At 41.2% G+C, this 25,739-nt stretch overlaps 1 protein-coding gene across 11 annotated transcripts in view; it reads right to left on the bottom strand.

Annotated features, from left to right (window-relative positions):
* The window catches only part of FER (FER tyrosine kinase), a 460,890-nt gene that overhangs the window by 159,153 nt on the left and 275,998 nt on the right, over window positions 1-25,739 (bottom strand). For all 11 annotated transcript variants that reach the window (XM_073624598.1, XM_073624589.1, XM_073624593.1 and 8 more), the window contains 3 exons: window positions 22,975-23,031; window positions 11,485-11,600; window positions 6,963-7,057 (listed from right to left, as the gene is read on the bottom strand). In XM_073624598.1, the coding sequence (XP_073480699.1) occupies window positions 6,963-7,057; window positions 11,485-11,600; window positions 22,975-23,031 (268 nt within the window). The remainder of the gene's footprint in view (window positions 1-6,962; window positions 7,058-11,484; window positions 11,601-22,974; window positions 23,032-25,739) is intronic.

The following is a 25,739-nucleotide window of genomic DNA, read 5'->3' as shown; positions in this document are numbered from 1 at the left end:
ACCTATATACACTCTACTTGTAAACAATATGTATAGTAGGTATAAATCATTTAAATACCTACAAAAGTAACTAAGGAAAAGATATATATCTTTAGGTTTACGTGAACCCAATGTTTAATATTTGAAATTTCATGATATTTACCTATATAAACCCTACTGTAAAACAATGAGCTTACTTTATAGATCCTTGTAAACTTACTTTATGTATCTTTATGTATCTTCATAACATTGTATACTCAATAAACTTCTTTTGACAAGGAACATTGAAAAGGCATTTAATAGCTTAATGAAGGGTGAGGGGCATTATCTTCCCACCCAGGCACCCCATCTGGGAACATACTGTGCTCTGAGGGGGAGACAACGCATCTAGCCCTTATGTTACAAAGGTAACCCATATATTGGGGAGGTTCATATTCATGCTGTAGAAGCATGTGGATGTGCTAGCCAAGGGCCCCATGTTGAGTTAAACTTTGCCAGGGAGTAATTTTTCACAGCAAATATCCATTCTAAAGAACAGCATCTATTGACTTCTCTGATGACATCTGATATGCTAGGGGTGTTTAGGGAGCCCCAGTGTCTCATTATATTGAGTTTAGCAGACAAAAGGATGTGGACTACAATAGCTCTGGATTTGTGTGGGATAATATTAATGTGTAGTAGGTTGTGGAGTGTATTCTGAGATTATTTTAAAGATCTGATTCCAGTATGATCTGATAGATTTACAGTACCATAGTATATGTATGAGGGAGCCTGTGGAATCACAATTTCTCCAGCATTTACTGGAGTTGCTGGGCGATATTTCTGATAAATTCATATGGGGTGTAGTACCACCTATGTATTATTTTCTGGAAGAGTTCCCAGTGGTCTGTGCATAGTGCAGATTTATATGTCCAGAGTAAGATTGATTTCCATGAATGTGCAGAGTATTGTTGACCTAATTCTTGTTCCCACTTTAGTATTGTAAATGTTTTGGTAAAGTTGTGTGAGTTACACATTTTTTTATAGAAGAAAGCAATCCCTTTAAGCTTATAATTATCTAGGTCATAGAATTTATATATCTCTTCCTCTACTTTAACCGTTGTAGGGATCTTGCCTTTTTTAAACAGTTGTGATATTTGAATATAGTGATAATACTCAGAGTTTGGCAGATGACATTTTATTTGAAGATCTGCGAAGGAGATAAGTTTTCCTTCCACCACTAAGTGTTGTGCATTTCGGATGTCACAACCTACCCAAGTAGAGAACGGAAGGCCGGGGATTTGGAGTTCAAGGTACTCTATAGGGACAGGGATTTTTTGTTGTGGAGAGTTGGAATAATTGTGTTTAGATAATATGTTCAACGTTTGGATAGTTGTCTAAATAGAAGGGTAGGGTGATTTGTGTGTGTAGGAGACAAGTTGTTACATGAGTCCTGGAGTGTCTGGATGGCAAGAGAGCGTTTTCCACACGGGACCAGATCTACTGTGGGTCTGGGGTCCACCAGTAATGTATTTAGTCTAAGATAGAGGCTAGGTAATAGTGGTAGATATCCGGGAGTGATAGCCCACTGGAAGTTCGCTGTTTAACCACTTGCCGACCGGGCCATAGCCGAAAGACGGCTACAGAGCGGTCGGCTTATTCTGGGTGCACATCCGTGGGAGGTCATGCCAGAATATTGCTCCCGCGCCCCACCCCCTTGGGCGCACACCCGGTAACATCCGTGACCGCTGGATCGCGCCCGTTTACCACATGATCGTTCCTTCAAATGACGGAGCGATGACTTGTAAACAAACCGGCGTCACGTCATGACACCGGCTCCTCCCTCCCCTCTGTGTACCGATGGGTACAGTGCGAGGGGAGAGGGGTAGAGGGGGAGAGATTGCAGCAGAGCTGTGGGCTGGATGTGTAGTGCCCACAGCATTGCTCACTGCCAATAATCTGCAATACTCTGCAACACTGTGCAATACTCTGCCAATACCCAGCAACACTGTGCAATACCCAGCAACACTGTGCAATACTCTGTAACACTGTGCAATACTCTGCAACACTGTGCAATACTCTGCAACACTGTGCAATACTCTGCAACACTGTGCAATACTCTGCAACACTGTGCAATACTCTGCAACACTGTGCAATACTCTGCAACACTGTGCAATACTCTGCAACACTGTGCAATACTCTGCAACACTGTGCAATACTCTGCAACACTGTGCAATACTTGCCAATACTTGCCAATACTCTGCAATAAATTTTAACAGAAACAAAGAATTTTTTTTTTTTAATCGAATTTTATAGCGCAAAAAATAAAAAAAACAGCGGTGATTAAATACCACCAAAAGAAAGCTCTATTTGTGTGAAAAAAAGGACAAACATTTTATGGGTACAGTGTTGCATGACTGAGTAATTGTCATTCAAAGTGTGAGAGCACCGAAAGCTGAAAATTGGTCTGGTTAGGAAGGAGGTTTCAGTGCCCAGTGGTCAAGTGGTTAATGGGTATAGAGGTAGCGCATCTTGGTTTCTTACCTTTCCATATATAATTAAGTATCAGGGAGCATGTTTTGGAGGAGAGGGAGTGTGGTATGGAGATGGAGATAACGCGAAAAAGGTATAATAATTTAAGTAGTACAATCATTTTAAATAGGTTTATTCTACCAGTTACAGATAGTTCCAGTTTTGATAGGGTGGTCAATTCTCCAGGGAGTTTCTCAAGGAATGTTTGGAAATTGTACTTATAAGCGTTAGCTGATTTGGTGGGGATATTGATTCCTAGGTATTTAATAGACGTATTAACCCAAGTAAATGAGAATTGTTCTGTAATAGAGTTTTTAAATGGGGTTGGTATATTAAGACCCAAGATTTGAGATTTACTAGTACAAGATTGAACTAAAGGTAAGTGGAATTTTTTTTTACTCCTGGAGTGTATTTGCGGCTATCAGAATCACGTCAAAAAGTCAGATTTTATTCTGCGTGGGGCCTATTTGTATTCCTGTCACATTAGGGGAAGTGCAGATCATGTGCGCAAGGGGTTCCATGATTAAAGCAAGAATAAGCAGGGATAATGGGCGTCCTTGCCTGGTACCGTTAATGATCATGAATTCTGAGGAAAGGGTTCCGGAAGTCAAGACTTTGGCTGACTGTTGAGAGTAAAGTGCTAATACAGCTGACATGACTGGACAAGAGAATCGGAATTTGCTTAGGACAGCCTCTAGGAACCACCAGTGCACACGATCAAATGCCTTCTCAGTATCTAGTGCTAAGAAGAGTAAAGGGGTTTTGTGTAATTCTGTATGTTTAAGAATATTTAAAATTCTCCTTGTGGCATCTGGGACTTGATGTCCTTTGATGAAGCCTACTTGGTCTGGATTAAATAAAGTGAGTAATATATTCAATAGCCTGAGGGCCAATGTTTTTGCATATATTTTTATGTCCGAATTGAGTAAGGAGATGGGTCTATAGTCGCTAGGGAGGGAGAGATCTTTGTCTGGTTTGGGTATAGTGGCGATTACTGCTTGTAGCATTTCTTTAAGCAAGCTACCTTTGAACATTGATATGTTGTATATGCTCACCAGATGAGGGGCTAGCGTGTCAGTGAATTCTTAATAATATTTATTAGAGAATCCATTAATCCCCCGGGCTTTGGATTTAGGCAAACTGGATATTACTTTCTTGATCTCCGGTATTGTAAATGGTCGAGATAGAGTGGTCAATTGGTCATCAGTTAACTTAGGTAAATGAAGTGGTTGGAGGAAGGATTGTATCTGGTCTGCAGTGGGTTGTGGGGTCTGAGTATCTGATTTAAGATCATATAGGCTAGCATAATAGTTTTTAAAGAGTTCTGCAATACCATCTAGGGAAAAAACTTTGGCTCCAGAGGTTTTGTTCAGCATAAATGGGATTTTGTGTGAGAGGTGTTTGCCTTTAAAGCGTTTAGCTAGAAAGGCACCTGCCTTGTTGTTGAGGGCATAGAAATCAGCTTTGAGTGTTTTTCATATTGGTATAGTAATAAATCTCTAAGTGATATTCTCAGTTTCATGAGGTCTATTGAGGTTTGGTGAGTGGGATTGTGTTTGTTCCCTTCTTCCAGTGATCGAATATCCTGCATAATTTGCTCAAGGTGTTTTGAGCGCTGTTTTTTTACCTCCAGAGCTGAGCTGAATGAAAATGCCTCTCATGAACGCCTTGTGAGCATTCCATAGTACAAAATGGTCAGTTGAATCTATATCATTAGTGGAGAAGAATAGGTCATGTGCCTCGTCTATGACTTTCTGGTTTTCCGGGAGTGAGAGCAGGTAAGTATTCAGTCTCCAGATGGAGGTTGGCCTAATTTTGGCTGAATCAGAAAAGATGATCGTAATGGGGGCATGATCTGACCAGGATATGGTCTTGATCGTGGAAAAAGTGACATGTGGGAGGGTCCATTGGTCAGTCAAGAAGAGATCTATGCGTGTATGTGTGTGGTGGACCAAAGAGAAGTAAGTGTAGTCTCTTTCAATATTGTGGTGGCACCTCCAGATGTCATACAGCTTGTTTCTATGGGGAAATGTATTGAGAAAGCATGATTTATGCTTGGCTTTGGTGGATGAGTCAATCGAAGGGTCCCCTACTGAGTTAAAGTCTCCACCAATTATTAAAAAGCCTTGTCGGCAAGATGACATTTTCTTTAGTATTTTTTTTATGAAAGCAATCTGTCTGACATTTGGGACATATATATTTACCAGAGTATAAAGTACATTGTTAATTTTACATACTAGGATAAGAAAACAGCCGTTATCTTCCTGTAGAGAGACAAGTTGAAAGTTCAGAGACCTCCAGTATTTTTTGATAACATACTGCATTCATCTTGCCATCAATTTTGGCCAAATTTCCTGTGCAATCCCCAAAACATCAGCAATCCATCTCCGTGTTTCACATGAGGAAATGGTGTACTTTTTATCATAGGCCCTGTTGACTCCTCTCCAAATGAAGCGCTTATGGTTGTGGCCAAAAAGCTCAATTTTGGTTTCATCACTGCAAATGACTTTGTGCCAGAAGGTTTGAGGCTTGTCTCTGTGCTGTTTGGCGTATTGTAAGTGGGATACTTTGTGGCATTTGCGTAGTAATGGCTTTCTTCTGGCGACTTGACCACGCAGCTCATCTTTCTTCAAGTGCCTCCTTATTGTGCATCTTGGAACAACCATACCACATGTTTTCAGAGAGTCCTGTATTTCACCTGAAGTTATTTGTGGGTTTTTCTTTGCATCCCGAACAATTTCCCTGGCAGTTGTGGCTGAAATTTTAGTTGGTCTACCTGACCGTGGTTTGGTTTCAACAGAACCCCTCATTTTCCACTTCTTGATTAGAGTTTGAACACTGCTGATTGGCATTCTCAATTCCTTGGATATCTTTTTATAACCCTTTCCTGTTTTATACAGTTCAACTACCTTTTCCCACAAATCCTTTGACAATTTTTTTGCTTTCCCCATGACTTAGAATCCAGAAACGTCAGCGCAGCACTGGATGAAAGATGCAAAGGTCTGTCAGGAGTCCAGAAACTCGTTGACCTTTTATATATATATACACACACTAATTACAAGCAAACAGATCACAGGTGAAGATGGTTACCTTTAATAGCCATTCAAACCCCTTTGTGTCAACTTGTGTGCATGTTATCAGGCCAAAATCACCATGTTATGTAAACTTTTGATCAGGGTCATTTGGGTAGTTTCTGTTGTCATTAGGATTTAAAAAGAGTAAACACAGTTGATTAATAAATGGCTTCAGCCAAACACTAACCATAAGTGAAAGAAAATATTTTGTGTTATTCATAGTCTCTGAAAAATGGCCAAGAAGTCAGAAATTCTGCCAGGGTATGTAAACTTATGAGTACAACTGTACATCAGACCATTTTTAAAGCCTGGGCATTCATACAGCAAAAAACAAACTTATAAGGTTTTAAAATTCCAAAATTACAGAGTGTAATGATGACATATAGTATCTAGAACAGGGGTCTCAAACTGGCGGCCCTCCAGCTGTTGCGGAAATACAAGTTCCATCATGCCTCTGCCTGTGGGAGTCATGCTTGTAACCGTCAGCCTTGCAATGCATCATGGGACTTGTAGTTCAGCAACAGCTGCAGGGGCGCCAGTTTGAGACCCCTGATCTAGAATCATAACTTAAAAAAGTAAAAAAAAAAAAAAAAAAAAAAAATTGTGTTTTTCGGTAGGTCATGGAGCGGAAGAAGATATACTTTGATTAAATTATACTAGCAAATGTAATATAAATATCAGTAGTCTACAGTTGTAGGGTCAGATTTAAGTACATCCCATGCCCATTCCCTCACCAATTGAGAACATAACAGGTGTCCATAAAGCTAGATTTTATAACCTTTTAAGAACATTGTAAATTACGGTTTTAAACGACAATGTGCAGTACATCGCTGCAATACATGCCATTTTCACGTTTCTTTCATTTAATTCAGAACAGGAGCCAGGTGTATGGTAAGTATTACACCTTATCCATGCACCCCTAAACTAAAGCAGCATTTAACCTTTGCAAAGTGGGGGTGGGATGGTACTGCAAGGGTGAATATTGTGTAATTCTGAGATTTCAGCTTTAAAAACACTGCTTATCCAGAAGTATAACCACTGATCCTGGTAGCTGCACTCAGCTAATTCCCTGTTGTGAACTGACCAAACCGTGCCTTTGCTGGACAAATATTGCAAGATGTCATCTCTGCCCAGTTTTCTTATGCTACAAGAGAATACCTTTCCCTCTCCTCATTCATGCAATATACTGTGTTCTGTAGTTAAAGGAAGTGAGCTAGGCAAAGCTGATCATAGTAACTAAGATAAGCTTACTGCACAGCTCTGGCTTTTTACAGGATTAACCGTTATTTTTTGCACTTAACAGACATCACAAAACACTTTTCAATGGTATATTTAACAGATCAAAAAAGCAAAGAGGGTAAGTTTTAAGACATTTAAATGCACCTTAATGTAACTTACCTGGCACAAGTTCCATGACAATATATATTGGTTGTCGCTGTGTACATACTCCAATGAGTTTCACAATATTGACATGGTCATATTGCTTCAGTATCCTGTGTAAATATAGCAGAACAAAGAAAAAGTGTTTTATAATGATAGTACCCAACAACACAGCATGCTCCACTTCTCAACAGGATGCGGCAAAGTCTGGAAACTTAAGGATGAATTTGCTTGTTCAGTCTCATCTATTGGTAGAGTGGTGAACACAGCCCTAAAATATGGAGATTGTGCATATAGCCAAAGGTGTGAAGGTGTAAAATAGGGCCTATCATACAAGAAATTCTGGCCTTTGACTGACTAAAGCAGTGGTTCCCAAACTCAGTCATTAGGTACTCCCCAATAGTGCAAATTTTCAGGATTTTCTTTACCTTTCATAGGTGCTTTAAATCACGATCAATGGTAAATTACCAAGACAGGGCCTGTTGGGGGTACCCGAGTACTCAGGCTGGGAACCTCATTTCACATTCAAATTTGAAACTGTGTAAAAATCAGGTGGCAAGAAAAATAGGAAGCAATTGTCACATATACAGTCCCTCCTGACAGTGTGATATCTACATAAATATTAACTGGCTGTGGGAATTTACAGCTCCATAATTCTATAGATCAAAAAAAGTAACCACTTGACCTCTGGAGGGTTTTGGCCTCTTCATCCAGGACATTATTTGCTGTTCAGCACTGTGCTGTTTTACCTAGAAACTTCTTGGTCATGCAACACTGTACACAAATGCAATTTACAGCACAAATAGAGATTTATTTTGGTGGTATTTAACACCCTCCTGCCCAGCCTATAGCAGAATGATGGCCTGGCAGGGGACCCATTGTCCTGACAGGACGTCATATGACATCTTTCAGAACAAGCCACTGTGCGTGCCCCGGGGGTGTGCAGCACAGTGGTGCGGTGTGTCACCCAGACACACAGCTTCTCCGATCACAGTAAAGAGTCTAGGATTTAGGCTCTTTACCACGTGATCCGCTGTGTCCAATCTCAGCTGATCACAGTGTAAAAAGGAAGTGTCGGTTATTGGCATTCCTCTATTCACTGCTGACAGGGCGTGAGTAGAGGAGAGCCAATAAGCGGCTCAACTGATTTTGGGGGGGGGGGGGGGCGTCTTGGGTATCAGTGCCACCTCCCAGTGCCCATTAGTGCTGCATATTAGTGCCTCCTCATCAGTGTCCCCCAGTGCAGCCTCATCAGCGCACATCAGTGAAAAAGAAAAATTACTCATTTACAAAATTTTGTAACAGAAACTAAGAAAAGCTTTTTTTTATTTTCAGAACTCACTGGTGATTAACCACTTGAATACTGGGCCCTTTCACCCCCTTCCTTTCCAGACCAATTTTCAGCTTTCTGTACTCTCGCACTTTAAATGACAATTAGTTTTATTATTTTGTTCACACAAAGCTTTCTTTTGGTGGTATTTATTCACCATTTTTTTTTTTTTTTCTGTGATATAAGCAAAAAAAAAAGAACAAAAAGTTTAAAAATATTTTCTACTTTCTGTTTTAAAAGAAATCCAATAAAATCAAACTGTCATGAATTTAGGCAAAAAAGGAATTCTGCTACATGTCTTTGGTAAAAAAAAAAAAATCCTGATAAGTGTATAATAATTGGTTTGTGTGATCATGGACAGATGTGCGCAGATGATCACACTGGGACATATGTGGGACAGGTGTTTTTACTGTGTGGGGACACTATGCCATTTAAATGTAAAACTCCATAAAAAACACAGTATTTTCTAAGTTTCTATTATAAACACTTTGCAAACAAATGATCTTTTGTCAATTGTTGTCGCCTAAAATGTACTCTGCTACATTTCTTTGGTAAAAATGACCTAAACCGGTGTGTTTTATTTTGTCTTTGTTTGAGGTGGTTGTAGCCATATTAGTGCACTTGCGACAGAGACAATGGAGTACTGTCTGAGATACTTTTTTTTATTTGCACTAACATACAATTTTTCAGGACAAGCTTTCGGGGTATGTCTCCTTCTTCAAGGTCCCAGCAGTATCGATTCACAAAAGTTTTAGCAGAATGTTAAAAAAAACAGAATCGCTGAGGGAAAGGAAAAAAAAGAAAAGAAAATCACACAAACAAATGTACATGGCAATGGTACTAAAACTAGCATAGTTAGTGATATAGAGAGAGAGCTATAGACTTTTTTTTTTTTTTTTTGGGGGGGGGGGGGGGTCGTGACAGTCACAGAGGGGTTCCTTTCCTGGATAGTTCTGAAATTCCGACACAAAAAATAACAGCCTAAATTTAGATAGGGATTTCCTTACCAATTAACCTACAGTTTTACAACACACACCCCCTCCAGTTTATAGCATTCCCTCTGTCTTATCTCAATAACTATGCAAGTTGTATTACCACTGCCATGTACATTTGTTTGTGTGTGTGTGTTTGTTTTTATTACTTTTTTTTTCCCTTTCCCTCAGAGATTTTGTTTTTTAAACATTCTGCTAAAACTTTTGTGAATCAGTACTGCTGGGACCTTGAAGAAGGGGATATACACCAAAAGCATGTCCTGAAAAACTATATGTTAGTGCAAATAAAAAAAGTATCACTGACTCAATTATTTAGTCTGTGTGAAAGTTATAGAGTATACAAACTGGATAATGTGCTGATGGCCTATAATTTCCTGGGGCCCTAAAATGCCAGGACAGTACAAATATCCCCCAAAATAACCTTTTTTGGAAAGTAATGAAGAGGGAGGTTGGGACTTTAAATGAGGCACATAAAAGGAACCTGATGTAAAATTAAAAAAATGTTTTTGATTTTACATCCGGTTCCTTATGTGTCCCCTTTTCATTATGTCCCCTCCTCTTCATTGCCAATTTTAAGGATGGAGGCCCCTTTTTCCCCGAGGTTTCATTTAAAGTCCCAATTTTCCTCTTTCTTTATACTTTTCTGGAAAGTAGACAGTGTGTTTGTTGGTAGATAGTGAGTTTTTTGAAGTTGTAATGTTTTGTAAATATTTTTGGAAAATTTATATAAATACAATTTTGGGCTTTTTTCGCAATTCGTTTTTTTTTTTTTTTTTTTTTTTACATACTGTCACCACAGCAGTACAGCGTCATATGACTGGTGTGGCCGTGGCCAGGAATGCTTACTGGTGACAGTATCTAAAAAAAAAAAAATTAATGATTTAGTAACTTTTTTCAACTGTTCTTTTATTGCATCAGAGTAGTTCAGTGTCACCATAGTGACAGGTAACAATGTGCTTTTATTTTTTTTATTTATTCATCTCAGTGAATAGATGATGAACTTGTACAGGCAGAGTCCCAAACATGAGTTTAAAAATCACAGCGTCTGCTGGGGAGAGAAACCCCCTTGGAGAAAGGGGGGATGTTCAAGGTGTAAGGGGTTGGAGTGCCTAGCAACATGTTAAACCCTAAAAGCAAGCCAAACATGTTGCTAAAGATGGAGATAGCCTTTAATCTGTCCCAGCTACAGATCCTTTTCTACTGCTGCCAAACAAATAATTTGTTCCCTGTCTACACAGAAATCCATTTTGGCTCCAAAAGTTTTAGGTATAATGCAGATTATACCTCAACTGCCTGGTTTGATCGCCCCCTAGCCACACATGTGAACGAAGACTAAAATGCAAATTACATTACTTTCAAGCACAGAGGATTTTAAGCAGGTGTTATTTATTGCTTGCACAGACCGAATTAAACATGAAAGGTATTAAAAAACGTATATATATATATATATATACACACACACACACACATATATATATACATACACAAACACACACATTTGATTGTGTTAGCTGCTGTTCATTGCTACATCCAAGTGAGGTGAATTTTTCAGGTTAAACGACTGAGATAGGTTCCTGCTTTGTAGTGAAAATAAAACTAAAAGGAAAATTTTTTTTTTTTTTCATTTTGGATAGAGTACGAATGGGTCTCAACCCCGTCAGTTAAATTTTGCCATCTGTGTACCATTGGGGAGATTTACCTTCACTTCCTGTCCCATAGCCAAAACAGGAAGTGAAAGGAAATCCTTGCAAATTAAGGAAATCCCTTGGGGACCACCAGGTCACCAGAACTAGTATCCCCATTGGAAGATTTACCCTCCATTACTTTTCTGGGGACAACCCAAAATTCTGGATTTTCATTTACTTTTAACTCTAAAGAGAACGGTAAACAGGACAAATAGAGATTGTAGATATCCGTAACAGGAGCACAGACAGCAATAACAGCTGACAGGTGTTCTAATCCATCTGCATAATGCCAAAAAAAGTTTTGCCTTTAGATGTACATTAAGCATAATTAATATTCGTCTATAACACATGCAACAAACAACAGTGTTAATTCAGTATTACGTTCGCTACTGAAAGACAGACAGGAGATGCTTATAGTCACTAGCCAGAGTGCTGCTTAATATTGATTAAAACACAGTGTATGACTGTACATTGCAAGCATGTCAAAGGCCTTTTTTTGTTTTTTTGTTTACTATAGATTAAACTGAACTCACCTGGCTTCAGATAAGAATTTTATTTTTAGCTCCTGAGGAAGATCTTCCTTACACGTTTTCACAGCAACTGGTGTTTTATCTTTTAGGGTTCCTTTGTAAACTTCACCAAAATTGCCCTATAGCAAATTAAAATTGGTGATATTAGTCAAGATCACATACTGGACTCTTTAAATACATTCTTCTTGATTGCCTATCCATAGAGGTTAAAGAATAAACATTACCAGGGCATTTACAGAATTACAGAGTTTTTTTGATATTTCCAGCAGCTTACCGTGCCGCTATTTCTAAAATTTCCCCTTGCTCATTAACCACTTAAGGACCAAGCCTCTTTCTGATATTTGTTGTTTACAAGTGAAAAAATTTTTTTCTGTTAGAAAATTACTTCTAACCCCCAAACATTATATATCTATAGATATATATACTGTATATCTATAGATAAATCTATCTATCTATAGATATATATATATATAATTTTCGAATGCCCTAGAGAATGAAATGTCGTTGCAATACTTTCTGTCACACTGTATTTGCGCAGTGGTCTTACAAGCGCACTTTTTTTTTAAAAACTACACTTTTTTTTAATTAAAAAATGAGACAACAGTAAAGTTAGCCCATTTTTTTTTTATATTGTGAAAGATAATGTTACGCTGAGTAAATTGATAGCCAACATGTCACGCTTCAAAATTGCGCCTGCTTGTGGAATGGCGACAAACTTTCACCCTTAAAAATCTCCATAGGCGACGTTTAAAAAATTCTACAGGTTGCATGTTTTGAGTTACACAGGAGGTCTAGGGCTAGAATTATTGCTCTCGCTCTACCAATCTCGGCGATACCTCACATGCGTGGTTTGAACACCGTTTTCATATGCAAGCGCTAATCACGTATGTGTTCACTTCTGCATGCAAGCTCGGCAGGACGGAGCACGTTTAAAAAAAAAAAAAAAAAGACTTTTTATTATTTATTTTACCTTTTATTTTTTATTTTTACACTGTTCTTAAAAAAAAATTGTGTCACTTTTATTCCTATTGCAAGAAATGTAAACGTCCCTTGTAATAGAAAAAAAGCATAAGGACCTCTTAAATATGAGATCTGGGGTCAAAAAGACCTTTAGATCTCAAATTTACACTAAAATGTAATAATAAAAAAATTAAAAAAAGGGCCCTTTAAGAGCTATGGGCGGAAGTGACTTTTGATATCGCTTCTGCCCTGCAATGATATGGAGATGGGTGGGCCATCTTCCCCACACTCGTCTCAATGTCAGGCTAGGGAGAGGATCCGATCGCCACTGCCACTACTGAAGGCTCCGGTAAGCGGTGAAGGGCACCGGAGCGAGGCGGGGCCCTCTTCCACCGCAAATAAGAGTGATCTCGCAGCGAATCCGCCACAGAGACCACTTTTATCTTGAAGCTGACCGCCTGCTGAAGAAGATGCCGGAGTTATGGCAGCTAGTTGCTGCCATAACAACAATAATCCTCTTCAAAGTACCGACGTACGACGACGGCGGGTGGTCCGTAAGTGGTTAAACAGAGAATCAGCATCAGCGCTGCTTTACTGTGCAGTTATCAGTTAGCCATACTCCATTTGGGCGGCACAGTGGTGTAGTGGGTAGCACTCTCGCCTAGCAGTAAAAAAGGTCGCTGGTTCGAATCCCAACCACGACACTACCTGCCTGGAGTTTGCATGTTCTCCCTGCGCCTGCGTGGGTTTCCTCTGGGTACTCTGGTTTCCTCCCACACTCCAAAGACATGCTGGTAGGTTAATTGGCTCCTGTCCAAAATTGGCCCTAGTATATGAATGTGAGTTGGGGACCTTGGATTGTGGACTCCTTGGGGGTGGAGACCGATGTGAGTGTGCAATGTGTGTGTGGAGCGCTGCATAAATTGACGGAGCCATATGGGTACCTTAAATAAAATAATATATATAATAGAGGAGCATCTTGATGAGATGCAATGTGCAGGGATAGGGACAACTGTGGACACGCACCCACACTCACTCAGGTTGAACTGGTGTCTTTATTCAACCTTACTAACTATGTAACCATAAACCATGTAGTGAAAGAGTCTGCCTGATTTGATACAAACTGTAAGCATATTGTATTGCCAGCTTAAAGGGGTTGTAAAGCAGAGGGTTTTTTTTTTTTTTTTAAATGGATTCTATGCATTAAGATAAAAAGCCTTCTGTGTGCAGCAGCCCACCTAATACTTACCTGAGGTCCTCCTCTGTCCAAAGATGTCCACGACTGTCTCAATCATCCGAGATTCTCCTTCCCTGATTGGCTGAGACACAGCAGCGGCGCCATTGGCTGTCGCTGCTCTCAAATTCAGGAAGCCAATCAGGAGAGAGAGGGGCCAGGGCCCGGGTCGGGTCTGAATTAGACATAGGGAGCTGTGACTCAGCTCGGGTGCCCCCATAGCAAGCTGGTTGCTGTGGGGGCAGTGAACAGGAGGGAGGGGCCAGGAGCACAGAGGAGGGACCCGAGAAGAGGAGGATCTGGGCTGCTCTGTGCAAATCCAAGGCAACAGAGCAGGCAAGTATAACATGTTTGTTATTTTATAGGAAAAAAACGAGACTTTACAATACCTTAAAGCTGAAATGGAGCTGCAGTGTTTAAAGATCAAATGGTAGAAAAAAGTGCCACTCTACAAAGCCATAGATTCTGAAGAGCTTGATCCATGAAACAAACTCAAATGCATTTTGGTGGGTGAGGCTGTGTCCTCCCCTCATAAGAACCACCCACCCCCCCCACCCCCCCAATATCATATACATAAAATATGCATTTTTAGTACACATTTTGTATAGGTATATTTTTTGTATTTTAATTGATTAAACCCGGATAAGGGGGCCACAGCCTGACCCCAAAAATGCATTGGCTTCTTTTTCTTGGAATATAACTTTTTGAACTCTGTATTATTATTAGTATACAGGGTTTATATAGCGCCAACAGTTTGCGCAGCGCTTAACCACATGGGAACAAACAGTAGAGTTACAATATAATTCAATACAGGAGGGATCAGAGGGCCCTGCTCATTAGAGCTTACAGTCTAGAAGGGAGGATCAAGTAGAACAAAAGGTAACAGCTGTGGGGGATGATCAGATGGAGAGAATGAAAATAAATTTGTCAGGTGTGGGTAGGATAGGCTTCTCTGAAGAAGAGGGTCTTCAGGGATCGTCTAAAAGCTAATAGTAGGAGATAATCGGACAGATTGGGAAGGCTCTGGAAAAGTCCTAGAGGCGAGCATGGGAGGAAGTGATGAGGGAGCTAGAGAGCAGGAGGTCTCGGGAGGAGTGAAGAGAACGATTAGGTTGGTATTTTGAGATTAGGTCAGTGATGTAGCTGGGGGCAGAGTTGTGGATGGCTTTGTAAGTAAGATTTTGAATTTAATTTGTTGGGTGAGCGGAGGCCTGTGGAGGGATTGACAGAGGAGTAGCAGACACAGTGCGGTTGGTAAGGTGAAAGAGTCTGGCAGCAGCATTCATATGATGGATTGAAGGGGGGTAGACTACGTAGAGGTAAGCCAATGAAGAGAGGGTTGTAGTAGTTAAGGCGAGAGATGACTAGCGAGTGAATTAGGAGCTTTGTCATGTCATTGGTTAGAAAGAGGCGTATTTTGGAGATGCTACAGAGGTTGAGGCGGCAAAATATGGACAGTGATTGGACGTGGGGCTTAAAGGAGAGTTCAGAGTCAAGGACTACACCTAGGACCTTGGCATGTAAGGGAAGGGCTTATAGTTGTGCCATCGATTTTGACAGAAAGATCAAGGGAAGAGGTAAGAGGGTGAGGAAAAATGATAAGTTCGGTTTTAGATAGATTAAGTTTGAGGAAGTGGTGTGACATCCAGACTTGTATATCGGATAGTAAATTAGTGAAATGAAAGGAGACTGAAGGAGTGAGTCTGCGGGGTAGAGAAATAGATTTGAGTGTCATCAGCATAGAGATGGCCTTGGAAGCCATGGGAGGCTATCAGCTGACCCAGGGAGGAGGTGTAGATTGAAAATAGGAGAGGCCCAAGCACAAAACTTTGGGGGACCCACACAGAGAAAGGAAGAGGAAAGGAGGAAGTAGAATTGTAAGCAACGCTAAAGGTGTGGTTGGATAAGTAGGAAGAGAACCAGCAAACAGTTTAGTCATGAAGACCAAAGGCGTGGAGTTTTTCTGAGGAGGGGGTGGTCAACCATATCAAAGGCAGCAGAGAGGTCCAGGAGTAGGAGTACAAAATAGCGTCCATTGGTTTTGGCCATTAGTAGATCGTTTGTTAGTTTTAGGAGAGCAGTTTCTGTGGAGTGTCAAGGACGAAATCCAGACTGAAGAGGATCAAGAAGGCTATTATCAGCAAGGTGGTCACTCAGTCGATTGTAGACCAGACATTCAAGGAGTTTGGATAGAAAGGGGAGCAAGGAGATGGGGCGTAGGTTGGCAAGATTGGATAGGTCCAGTGAGGGCTTTTTTTTTTTTTTTTTTACCAGTAAAGTTTATTTATTTAGAATAAACCAATTAAAACAACAAAACAGTGGTATATTCTCTGCAGTTCACATATACAGTACAAACAGTAGCATAAGCAACCTAATAATATAGTCTAGAGTGGTGTTACCATGCCCATGGGCCCCACCAGTTCAAGGTCTAGAATACTGAAGTTGCACCTTGGGTTCCATTAATTGAGCTGGAATCTGGTTCAACATATATATAATTCTTAATGAGGAGTAAAAGTGTGTGTGTGTGTGTGTGTGTGTGTGTGTGTGTGTGTGTGTGTGTGTGTGTGTGTGTGTGTGTGTGTGTGTGTGTGTGTGTGTGTGTGTGTGTGTGTGTGGGGGGGGGGGGGGGGGGGGGGGGCAGACCACCTCCTTTCCAGCTTAATCTCTCAGCAGACTCTGGTCACTCCTTGCCTGACTCCAAACCTAATCTAAACTCAAGCTCATATCCTTAACCCATGCTGCCCATATTTTTTCAAATTTTTTGGGACAATTACGCCCTGTATAAGTTAATTTTTTTTACAAGGGTAGAGCTGCATTTACCAGGGATCGCCACTGTTGCACTGATGGAGGAGCAGGATCTTTCCACTTCAGGAGTGGGATTGGGTGGTCTCAAGTGTATCAACAATCCCTAAAAGTAGAAGTTTTGGATCACGAGGCACATGCAGCTTGCTAATCGAGTTAATGTCTGTAAGCAGTCTGTCCCAAAAGGACTGAATGCGCTGACAGCACCAGGTTACATGTATAAATGAGTGGGGTTGAAAGAGGGAAGTAATGCTTGTACCTGTGGGCATGAAGGGAGATCCCCCTGATGAATGCACGTGATCCCTGTGCCGAACACGTGTAGGGGAGGGGCCAGGACGGAGCTGTCAGCACGGAGGAACAGACGAGAGGAGTAGATCACACCGTACGCCATACCAGCGATTTGTTTTCTCATAAGTGAAGCCTTGATTAGGATGGTGCACTCACGCACCCACACAATGTGAGCACCCCTAGGAGGGGAGTGTTTATATTTGGAATAAACATTTGTTTTGCAATGTTACACTATGGAGTTTCTTTTCTTTCATTTATGAAATGGAATGCTGTTAACTGAGCAAAGTGGAGGACAACATCATCATATCTGTTAGAGCCCAGGAGTGGCTCCCATGCCTGATTTGACATAGTTTAGGTACTGTGTCACACGCTCTGAGGTGAGCGCAAATGCTTTTGGGGGTCACTGGAGAGCACAGGAGCATGTTATATATTTACACTTTTTGGATGAGCATGATGGATATCACTGGAGATGGACACTATATTTGTGCACTTTGCAATTTTTATTTATGAACTTTATTAATCACCTTATTGAAAGAGTGAGCACTCTTTTCAAACTAGAGTTTGCACTTGGATTTTTGGCATTTTTTTGTGCACGTTGCACTTTGTTGATTATATCACTAAATAATTTACCACAGATTGTAATCCATTGTTTTAGATATATTGGGATATATTGTTTTTTACTCAATATTTATTAATATTTTTGATTTCTTTACACACTGATTGTTATTTTTATTATAGTTTTTTTTAGCGCAGACACATTTACTTGATTATATTATTATTTTGCACAGGTATGAAACATGATTAGTGTTTGCAGCTATTATCACTAGAGGTTTAATTTGGAGGCATTAACCCATCTGTGGCTCGCAAGATCTTCCTATATTCAATGTATCCATTGCTGCAGGTCAAAGGAGGGGGTTAGACTAAGAAGTTTGGAAGTAGCAGGAGTGTTAGTATTAGTAGGGATGTTGAAGTCCCCAAGAATGATAGTGGGAATTTCAGAAGAGAGAAAGTAGGGTAGCCAGGCAGAGAAGTCATCAAGAAAGGTTGATATTGGTCCAGGGGGCCGGTAGATCACAGCTATCCTTAGAGAAACTGGAGAGAAGAGACAAATGCAGTGTGCCTCAAATGAGGAGAGTGACAGAGGGAGGTGGGTGAAGTACCTGAAAGGTGCTATGTGGGGCTAAAAGGATTCCAACACCCCCTCCTTTGCTTTTACAGGGGAGTGAGTCCAGACCACCGTGGGGATAGGGCAGCAAAAGATGCAGTGTCGGATTCATAAAGCCAGGTTTCAGTAATAGCGAGGAAGATAAAATGAGTAAGTGATAAAGAGATCACGGAGAGAGGTGAGTTTGTTACAGAGCGGGCATTCCAAAGGGCACAAGAGAAAGGGAGTCTTCTTGGGAAGAAGAGAAATGGGCACTAGATGGTCAGAGGGTGTAGGGTGCGTTGAGTACAGTTAAATGAAGGAGGTCCAGGGTTTGGGGATACATCACCAGACTTTAGGAGAAACAGAAGGGTAAGGGAGGTAATGAGGCAGTGTGATTTATATGAAGGGACATGCCACAGTGTCCTGGAGGTTTTTTTTGTGCATGTGGATTTAGAATTAGCAGGAGTTGATGAGTGCAGTAATAAGGAGAGGACAGAAGGGAGGGCAATATATATAAGATGTGGGGTGGAGGAGAGGTGTGCAGTAGAGTCAGTTTAAGGATAGGGGACACAGCGGTCAGAAGGAGTGGTAGACAGAGCATTTTAAAAGGGGGGGGGAGGGCGGAAGGTGTAAACAAGGTCACCTGTAGTCTGTATGGTATTTTTCAAGGTGTTTTCTAGTGTTCCTTTGCTTTGTGCATTTGCTGAAGTGCAGAGTCAGAAGTGCTCCCACTTAAAGAAATACCACCACTTTGATAAATAACCCCATCTGCAAACATGCCACCCCATGGCAAACATGCCACCCCATGGCAAACATGCCTTAGACCCCTTTCACATGGGCAATCTAATCAGGTCTACCTGTCAGTTTTTCAGGCTGATCGGAAGATCCATACATTTCTATGAACAGGCGGCGCACACGAAGTTGTGTCCACTTAAATCCGCCCACCTCTGGCCCAATCCAGTCCCCCAATAAAAAAACGGAAATAGGGGCCTTATAGTGTGTTGGTGCATTTGTTCACCTTTTGACACTCAGAATCCTTCCAGGATGACCAAGCATGACATCCATTGTTTAAGAGCAGCTTAGCTGTAACCAGTTTTCCTTCAACCAAAGACCTCTTTCTACTAAGGAGCAATCCCAGATCCAGTGTCTCACATCCAATATCTTCTAGTCTTGCTATGCAGTGCAGCAGGGATTAATATAAAGATAGTTGGTGGAATATACAGTAGGTAAAGCTGCTGGTCTGGAATCTCACTCTGTTGATACAACCACCACACAAGAGCAGTACTATGCCACTGTGCACCAAAGAGTGGAACACATCGCAACAGATAGCCATAAAATGTGGTTGCGGGTCTACGGTGCAAGTCAATTAAATTTGCATGGGTAATCAGGTGAGATGTGGTCTGTGGGAAAATCCATCATTGTATGTGAGGTCCCAAAACTGTTGTGAAGGGCCCAAGAAATCCATATATTGAACATGAAGTAGGTGCTAAAACACCATGTCCACTTTATTGAGCATAGAGATAAAAGCATGTAGCACTTACATCCAGGTGTAACAAATATACCACACCATAAGCGTCCTGAGGCTGATAAAAAGAGGTACCACCTGTCTCGCCTCGGGCCACCAGGTGAACAAAAGTTGGTAGGCTGGATGGACCAGCCGGGAGGAAAAAATGTCAATAGTGAGTAGTGTGCACTTCAAAGCAGGGAGAGCCATCAACTGGACCAAAAATTATGTAACAGGAAGTGACATCTTACCAACCGGAATCCAGGAAGCTAGGGATTGTGCTGGACAGAGGCAAACAATCTTGGTGTCTGTGACAATGTTTTGAGACTGACAATTTCTTAAATGTACATCCTAGGACAGTGGTTCTCAACCCTGTCCTCAAGTACCCTCAGCAGACCATGTTTGCAGGTTTCCCTTTATCTTGCACAGGTGCTTTAAAGCGGAGTTCCACCCAAAAATGGAACTAACGCTTTAAGTGACGGTGACCCCCTGACATGCCACATTTGGCATGTCATTTTTGAGGGGGGGGGGCGGATACCCCTTTTTTTTTTTTTTTTTAGAGGCATCCAGCTCCCACTTACTCCCTGGGCTCCGCTGCGCCAGAAGGAAATTCAACTCTCCCCCCTCCCTCCCTGCAATCTTCCAGGACATGTCACAGGTCCCAGAAGATTGCCCGGCCATTTACAGAACACAGCATGGCTCGCGCATGCTCAGTGCGTGCCCGGCTGTGAAGCCACAGCCAGGCGCCCACAGTAAGAATGCCAGCACCGTGAAGAGGAGGGGGAGAGGAGCAGGGCTTCGTATGCCCGCATCGCTGGACCGTGGGACAGGTGAGTGTTCAATTATTAAAAGTTAGCAGCTACATTTTTTTGTAGCTGCTGACTTAAATTTTTTTTTTTTTTCGGCAGAACTCCGATTTAAATCAGAGTCAATGGCTTAGTATTTTGAACAGCTATTTTATCTAAGAGAAATTCCCAAAACATGGTCTGTTGGGGGTAGTTGAGGACAGGGTTGACAACCACTGTCCTAGGACACAGGGTTCCTACATATCCATTACATTTGAGATGGCCTAACGCACTGAACGTGAGGGAGGTGGGCAACATCAGCGAGCCCAAACCCAAAAACATAAAAAAGTAAAGAGCCACCTGCAGGACATTATGCCCAAAACTGGCATCCACTGAGGCAAGAACTACCACCAGGTAAAATTGAGCAAACTGGTCAACAGGGGGCCAGATGCAAGCCTTACAAACTCAAACAGTTAAAGTTTGTTGCTGATTCGAACAGGAAGAACTGACTGGTAGAATGGACCTTGAATGGAAAAAGGAAGAACTTTGTCCTTTGAGAAGTATGGCCAAAGCTGTTTTGTCTATACTTCTCCTATAGATCACAGGAGTGTAATTTGTTCTGCACTCCCGTGATCTGTTCTCAACCTACAGCAGACTAAAGACCGCTGTCCACTGACGTTACTCAGCGGGTTTAGGCTGGGGAAAGATCCCAACTTTACACCAGGATCCACCCAGAAGCCTGCTCAGCCCAGCAGCTCCCTCCCCAGCCCAGCACTTTGAGCACTGGAGGAGCAGAGGGGAGAACAGAGCGATCGGTGGTGTTTAATCACTCAGTTATTAGTGCAGAGGCGGCGGGGGACAGATGCAGAATCGGATTATTGCAGCATCCATCCATGCTTTTTTTTTTTTTGTAAACCAAATGCTTCTCTTTTAATGCCAGAGGCCTGAGAAATGCACCAAAAATTGCAGAATGGGAAAAAGTTAGTTTCTTGTGAGGACCCTCAGGCAGAACCAACTGGGAAACAGACTGTCAAAACAAAGCTTAGACTTTAGACTTTGCATATACCCAAACAATGCGGATCACATACAAAAATGTAAAAAAAAAACAAGATTTTTTAGGGTGTTTCGGGTTGGAGACAAAATTATGTCCTTGGTTCAGGTGGATAGGAATAAACTACCTTTGGCAAAAGAGTAACTAGGCCTTAACAAAAACTTATTCCAATGAGGACAAAAAAAAGCTCTTTTACAGGGAATCGTAGTCAGCTCCGAGACCCTACAAGCCTAAAGCCTGGTACACACTGCTAGATTTTTGTTTTTCGTTCAATCCAGCGGGCTGAATGAAACAACTGACAGCTCAGGTTGTTGCCACTGTACTAACAATCTGATGTTAGTACAGACTCCTCCCTGCCCCCCACCCCACTATGAGTGCGCTGATAGTCAGACCCAGCATTCGGGCCGTGTGTACAGGGCTTAAAGTGGGAGTAAACCCCCTTGTATAATTTTTACTTATAGGTAAACCTATAATAAGGCTTACCTATAGGTACAGTAAATCTCTCCTAAACGTGCATCATTTAAAAGAGATTTACTTTAGATGCAGCCGGTGACTTCACCGTGTCATGCACTCCGAAGCAACGGCATACCTGTGCAGTAAACTGCGAATCCCACGCGGTAGTGCCGTCATCGTGGCTCGGCCATTTAGAAAGTAAGACTAGGTGAAGATGGAAGTGCCTTCAGCAGTAACAGCACGCTGCTGGAGGGCTTCATTTTTAGGGAAAAGATGCGAGGGTCCTCTAAAAAAGGATGGCAAAGGCCAAAATCTGAACCTTGATGGCACTTGAAGCCAAACTCTAAGCTTACATTTCACTTTAAATAGTTTGGGCAAAGCTGGCTCAAACAATTTCTTTTACTAATGGTGCAGCTGCTGTAAGAGCTATATAAACTGTCTGTAGCATCAGCTACATGCAATACACAGGCATGTGTTCTGGCCTTTGCCTTTCTATTCGATGCTGGAACAAAATCACGTGAGGTTGAGTGCTTCTCAACCATTCACAGGGAGCCTTATATTTTTTTCATTTTCATGAATACAAGGCTTCCTTTGGCTAAGAAGGTCAAATGACGCCACAATCTTCGCTGCAGCCAATCAGAGAAAGCCTTGTTTTAACTAATAAAAGTACAAGGCTTGTGTGTTCCAGGTTGACAAGATGTCATGTTGGAAAAGTCTTGAATGAAATTGGGCAACTGGTACAACCATGAGGCCTAAAAATCTCATGGAGAATTGTGGGATATACACCCCCCCCACCCCCCGCTGAGCTTTAGCATCATTAACAGGTTTGAGAAAATCTGACTGCCCTAATGTTAATTTTAAAGAAAGTGGTGACAGGGGTAGAGAGGTAGAAAAATACGGGGAAGAAAAATCTTCCTCCAAAACTGCCTCAATGTCCTCGTCATTTCCTTCTATGTCTGCCTTGTCTAGGGCAGGCAAATCATTATCCAGCTTGGGCAGAGAAAGGGGATTAGGAGAATAGGTGTGGATTTTTTGAACCCTGGGCAAAGGTGGGCAAACCCTAAAAAGTAAAATCTGGATATCTAGCAAGCAATTCATTTAATATGCAAGAATAAGGTTATATGACTGTTTTGTTACAAATATTCCCTTGAGTGGAAAGACATTGAATGAGTTTGCATCAGTTTATATCTTTCGTATATTGTATATATTTTTCTTATGTTCTATTGAATGGAAGAGAGCATTTTATCTCCATCCATCCTCTTTACTTACTTTTCCCAGTAATTCTCCAAGTGTCACATCTTCATGATTGAGGATCCACTTTTTATCCTGTGAAAATAACAAAAAAAATCATATCCCACTGAAAATGAAAAGATCACCCAAATAGCTGCACAAAAATGTAGCGAGTATTACAATTACTGCCACACAGCCAAAGCCATGTAAAAAGCTTGTAAAGTACATCAGCACTACATGAAATTAAAAGCAACATAACTACAGTTTCATTTTACAGAAAAAAGCCTGCTGCATGATGGTATATTCATAAACACTGCACAGCATGTGCCATTTCACAATGATCCGGGTATGGTACAGTCTGTTTTCAGAAGCTACATTCATGGCAGTAGATAAGAAAAATGTGTTGAATTTATTAGACATTTTCTTTTGAACTTGAAATGACTACAGTGTTGTTTTTCTTGTTTAGTACAAAAAAGTTCTTCTATGTGTCACAATCTACATAAAATTGGAATAAATTGTTATTATGAACAAAATAATGGAGAACAATAAAGAACAAAAGCAGAGAAAACAGTGCAAGTTGTCAGTAAGTTAGCTTGTGCTTCTAAAATTAACTGTTGAGCTTAAGTCCTGTGCCAAGAATGTACAAAGGTTACTAAGTGGGCAACCTAATTAGTTAGCAAAATAGTTACAATTAAAACCAGTTTTTATTGTTTTAATAAGAAACTATGTAAAAATTTGTAAATATATTGGATTGTCACACTCTGCCATTTGGAAGCCTTTGCACCTTGTGATCCATACCATAAAGTAGACAACACACACCAAGATAAGATGCAGGACACGAGAAATAATGCTCCCATCAGGAGCTGGGATTTTTAAGGTGCCAATAACAGTTTCATAAACACATATTAAAATTCATAATCTTTCGTTTTGTTAGTTTAAAAATATAGACGTAGCAAAGAGATACATATATACATAGGAGCACAGTTGTTGCATTAGTTGACGAATGTGCTCAACGATTAGTAATAAAGGTGGGGAGATAATAAATTTGGCTTCTTCAGGGTACATTAATTATCACGCTGCTGTTCACCATTGATAGGCCTACTTATCCAAAAGAAGGAAAATCTAAAAGATCCATATTTAAATATTCAGCAAACATAAAGAGGAGCACACACCAAATAGATGTGGGATGGGGCATTCATGTGCTGGCCGCAGGAGAAGAAACCTTCAGCAGGGAAACTGAGCACAGATGTGGTTTACAAACAACAGCACAAGACCTGTTGAGGATCTGTCTTCCACCTGAATTAAACATATCCAGTGTTTGTATAGGGAACTGAGGCTTCCTCAATAGAAGCCCAAGAATAGTCTGGTAGTGGCGACAGATCTGTTTGTCCTCTCTTACGGCCAGTACATGAATGCCCCATCCCACATCTACTTGGTGCGTGCTCCTCTTTATGTTTGCTAAATATTTAAAGGGTCCTTTGGATTTTCCTTCTTTTGGATAAGTACAACTACCAATGGTGTGATAATTAATGTACTCGGAAGAAGCTGAAATTAATGGCGAAACATGCTGGGATTATCACCCCACTTTTATCACTAACTGTTGATCACATTCATCAACTTCTGCAACAACTTGATGCAGTAATCTTATACTGAGCTCCTATGAATATACAGTATCCCACAAAAGTGAGTACACCCCTCACATTTTTAAAATATTTTATTATATCTTTTCATACGACAACACTGAAGAAATTTTACGTTGTTACAATGTAAAATAGTGAGTGTACAGCTTGTATAACAGTATACATTTGCTGTCCCCTCAAAATAACTCAACACAAAGCCATTAATGTCTAAACCGCTGGCAATAAAAGTAAGTAAATCCCTAAGGGAAAATGACCAAATTGGACCCAATTAGCCATTTTCCCTCCCCGGCTTCATGCGACTTGTTAGTGTTACAAGGTCCCAGGTGTGAATGGGGAGCAGGTGTGTTAAATTTGGTGTGATCACTCTCACTCCCTCATACTGGTGTCACTGGAAGTTCAACATAACACCTCATGGCAAAGAACTCTGAGGATCTGAAAAAAAGAATTGTTGCTCTACATAAAGATGGCCTATGCTAGAAGAAGACTGCCAAGACCCTGAAACTGAGCTGCAGCATGGTGGCCAAGACCATACAGCGGTTTAACACGACAGGTTCCACTCAGAACAGGCCTTGCCATGGTCGACCAAAGAAGTTGAGTGCACGTGCTCAGCGTCATATCCACAGGTTGTCTTTGGGAAATAGACGTATGAGTGCTGCCAGCATTGCTGCAGAGGCTGAAGGGGTGGGGGGTCAGCCTGTCAGTGCTCAGACCATTGCATCAAATTGGTCTCCATGGCTGTCATCCCAGAAAGAAGCCTCTTCTAAAGATGATGCACTAGAAAGCCCACAGTTTGCTGAAAACAAGCGGACTAAGGACATGGATTACTGGAACCATGTCCTGTGGTCTGATGAGACCAAGATAAACTTATTTGGTGAATGCTGCCAGCACTGGGAGCTACAGTTTACTGAGGGAACCATGAATGTCAACATGTACTGTAACATACTGAAGCAGAGCATGATCCCCTCCCTGCGGAGACTGGGCTACAGGACAGTATTCCAACACGATAATGACCCCAAACACACCTCCAAGATGACTACTGCCTTGCTAAAGAAGCTGAGGGCAAAGGTGATGGACTGGCCAAGCATGTCTCCAGACCTAAACCCTACTGAGCATCTGTGGGGCATCTTCAAGTGGAAGGTGTAGGAGCACAAGGCCTCTAACATC

This window comes from Aquarana catesbeiana, linkage group LG01 (genome assembly GCF_042186555.1).
Source record: "Aquarana catesbeiana isolate 2022-GZ linkage group LG01, ASM4218655v1, whole genome shotgun sequence".
Classification (NCBI taxonomy): Eukaryota; Metazoa; Chordata; class Amphibia; order Anura; family Ranidae; genus Aquarana; species Aquarana catesbeiana.
Note: the sequence above shows the minus strand (reverse complement) of the source record. Positions and strands in the feature narration are given on the sequence as shown.